Here is a 2,065-nt window from a genome sequence, read left to right on the forward strand (position 1 = left end):
ACCAAAGGTAGATAGTAATGCTGCAACATAACAGCTATTAACATTAAAGCCACAGAATGATCTGATAAGTTAGATGTTCACAAGATACATGATGCATCTAGTAGAAGTTGTTCAAAAGGGACACATCAAGATAGTTACAAAGTTAATACATACAAAAGCATGAACATCATAAACATATAAGATTCACTGATCAAACTGTGCAAAATAGCATGACATCTTCAGCAACTAAGCATCCTTCCCCTACAGCCTTCCCCTGCATACCCTTTTTGAACCAGTTGATTGCTGAGACGGTTGGCTTGATTGTGTGGGATTCTATGATGCTTTACTTGATCTAACCTTTGACTTTGACTTAGCCCTTTTCCTTTTAGAACCAACAGCAACTTTCACCATAACAGCTTTCCCCTTTGGCCTAGCCCTTGATTGTTTAGGCCCACCTTCATCTCCATTAGCTGCACCAACCTTAGCCTTACCCTTCGAACTGCACTTCCTTACATTGTTGCCTTTTTCGTTGCAGTTGCTACATGTCATTTGTATCCCATGCTTTGTCAATTTGCCTGGTTTCTTAGGGTCTTCATGTGGATCTCTCTTCCTGTTTTTCTTGGCTCTTCCAGGAGCAATTTTAATTGGTGGTGGGTCCAGAGGATAATCAACCTTAGGCCAGTATTTTTCACTAGGTAGTGATGGGATAGTGTGTTCATAAGACTTTAGGTACTGGTCTTTATGATACCATTCATGCACAAAGTCCTCAGCATTCTTTCCGAGAAAACCTGCCACAACACACACATGCTTACAGGGTATACCTGTTAGGTCCCACTTTCTACAAGTACAGGTTTTCTGTAATAAATCAACTGATACGTCATCTATATCCCTCACTTGGAACACATGCAAAGATGATGTGTACACTTAACTTTTGTAAGCCCAATACTTCTCTTGATCAAGTTTCTCTTGTATCCTAGGACACACAACCCCATCAAAGGCAACCACCTCAGAATGCTTTGTAGTTATCCTTCTCATCATTGAAACCCTTATATCCTCTAACATATGGATAATGTGCTTTGCCCTAGACTGAACTATGGTACCATTAAAGGTCTCAGCCATGTTGTTGACTATGACACAACACTTGGTATCATTTTGAAGATAGCACCTCACAAAGCCTTTAGGATTTTGCTTTATAAATGCATCAACTGCTTCACGATCCAGGTTGTTCATTTCCTTTATAGCTTCAAGAAAGTAAGCCTCATTATAAGATCTACATGCTTGCCAATAAACCTCCTTCAACTCATCACTTTTGAATTTCTTGTGCCAGTTACCATAAATATGTCTTGCATAATTTCTGTGCTCAGCATTACCCCACACCAAAGCAATTGCATTCAGTATTCCCTGTTATGACAAACAAGACCAACCAATTATGCAATTGTAGTAATAATGGATTCTAATAATTGTAGTAAAGTATAACTGCTAGACATACCTTATGTTGGTCAGAAACAAAGGTCCAACCCTTTCCACCCTCATGCACATCTAGACATTTCCTTAGTTCCTCCATAAACCATTCCCAGCTATCATTGTTTTCACCCTCAACTACAGCCCAGGCTAGAGGATACATTTGGTCATTTGCATCTCTTCTTATAGCAGCCAATAACATACCCCCTAGAAAAGTTTTAAGGAAACAACCGTCCAGGCATAACAACTTCCTATAACCTGCCAAGAACCCCTTTTTCAATGCATCAAAACACACAAATATCCTAAAAAAAGTTTTCAAGTCTGAGTCTGGATCCTGGTTAAGAAAGCCCGGTGGGGCAGTTAACATTTCAAAGGTTGAAGTAGGGTTTGCTACCCTTAAGGCTTCCAAGTATTGATTGTGGTGGATAGATATTATTTAGATAGTGTTAATTAATTGTAAATGCCACATTATTAATTTCAAACCCACATAATCAGTCAACTTGCCATGTAATCATCTCAGTTAAAATTTTTTAACACATCATCATGCCACGTCATCAATGTTATAACGCTGTTAGCAAAGGTCCAATGTTTTACAAAATGTCAAAAGGTGGGACTGCCAGTGGTT

The 2,065-nt window shown here is 39.0% G+C and overlaps 1 protein-coding gene across 1 annotated transcript; it reads right to left on the reverse strand.

Annotated features, from left to right (window-relative positions):
* Positions 1 to 312: 312 nt before the first annotated feature.
* On the reverse strand, positions 313 to 1,807 carry LOC110875368. Its single transcript, XM_022123565.1, has 3 exons — positions 1,469 to 1,807; positions 909 to 1,380; positions 313 to 767 (listed from the first exon to the last, which is right to left on the reverse strand). Exons 1-3 carry the CDS (start codon positions 1,805 to 1,807, stop codon positions 313 to 315), a joined length of 1,266 nt encoding a protein of 421 aa, XP_021979257.1.
* Positions 1,808 to 2,065: the final 258 nt, after the last annotated feature.

This window comes from Helianthus annuus, chromosome 9 (assembly GCF_002127325.2).
Source record: "Helianthus annuus cultivar XRQ/B chromosome 9, HanXRQr2.0-SUNRISE, whole genome shotgun sequence".
NCBI lineage: Eukaryota > Viridiplantae > Streptophyta > Magnoliopsida > Asterales > Asteraceae > Helianthus > Helianthus annuus.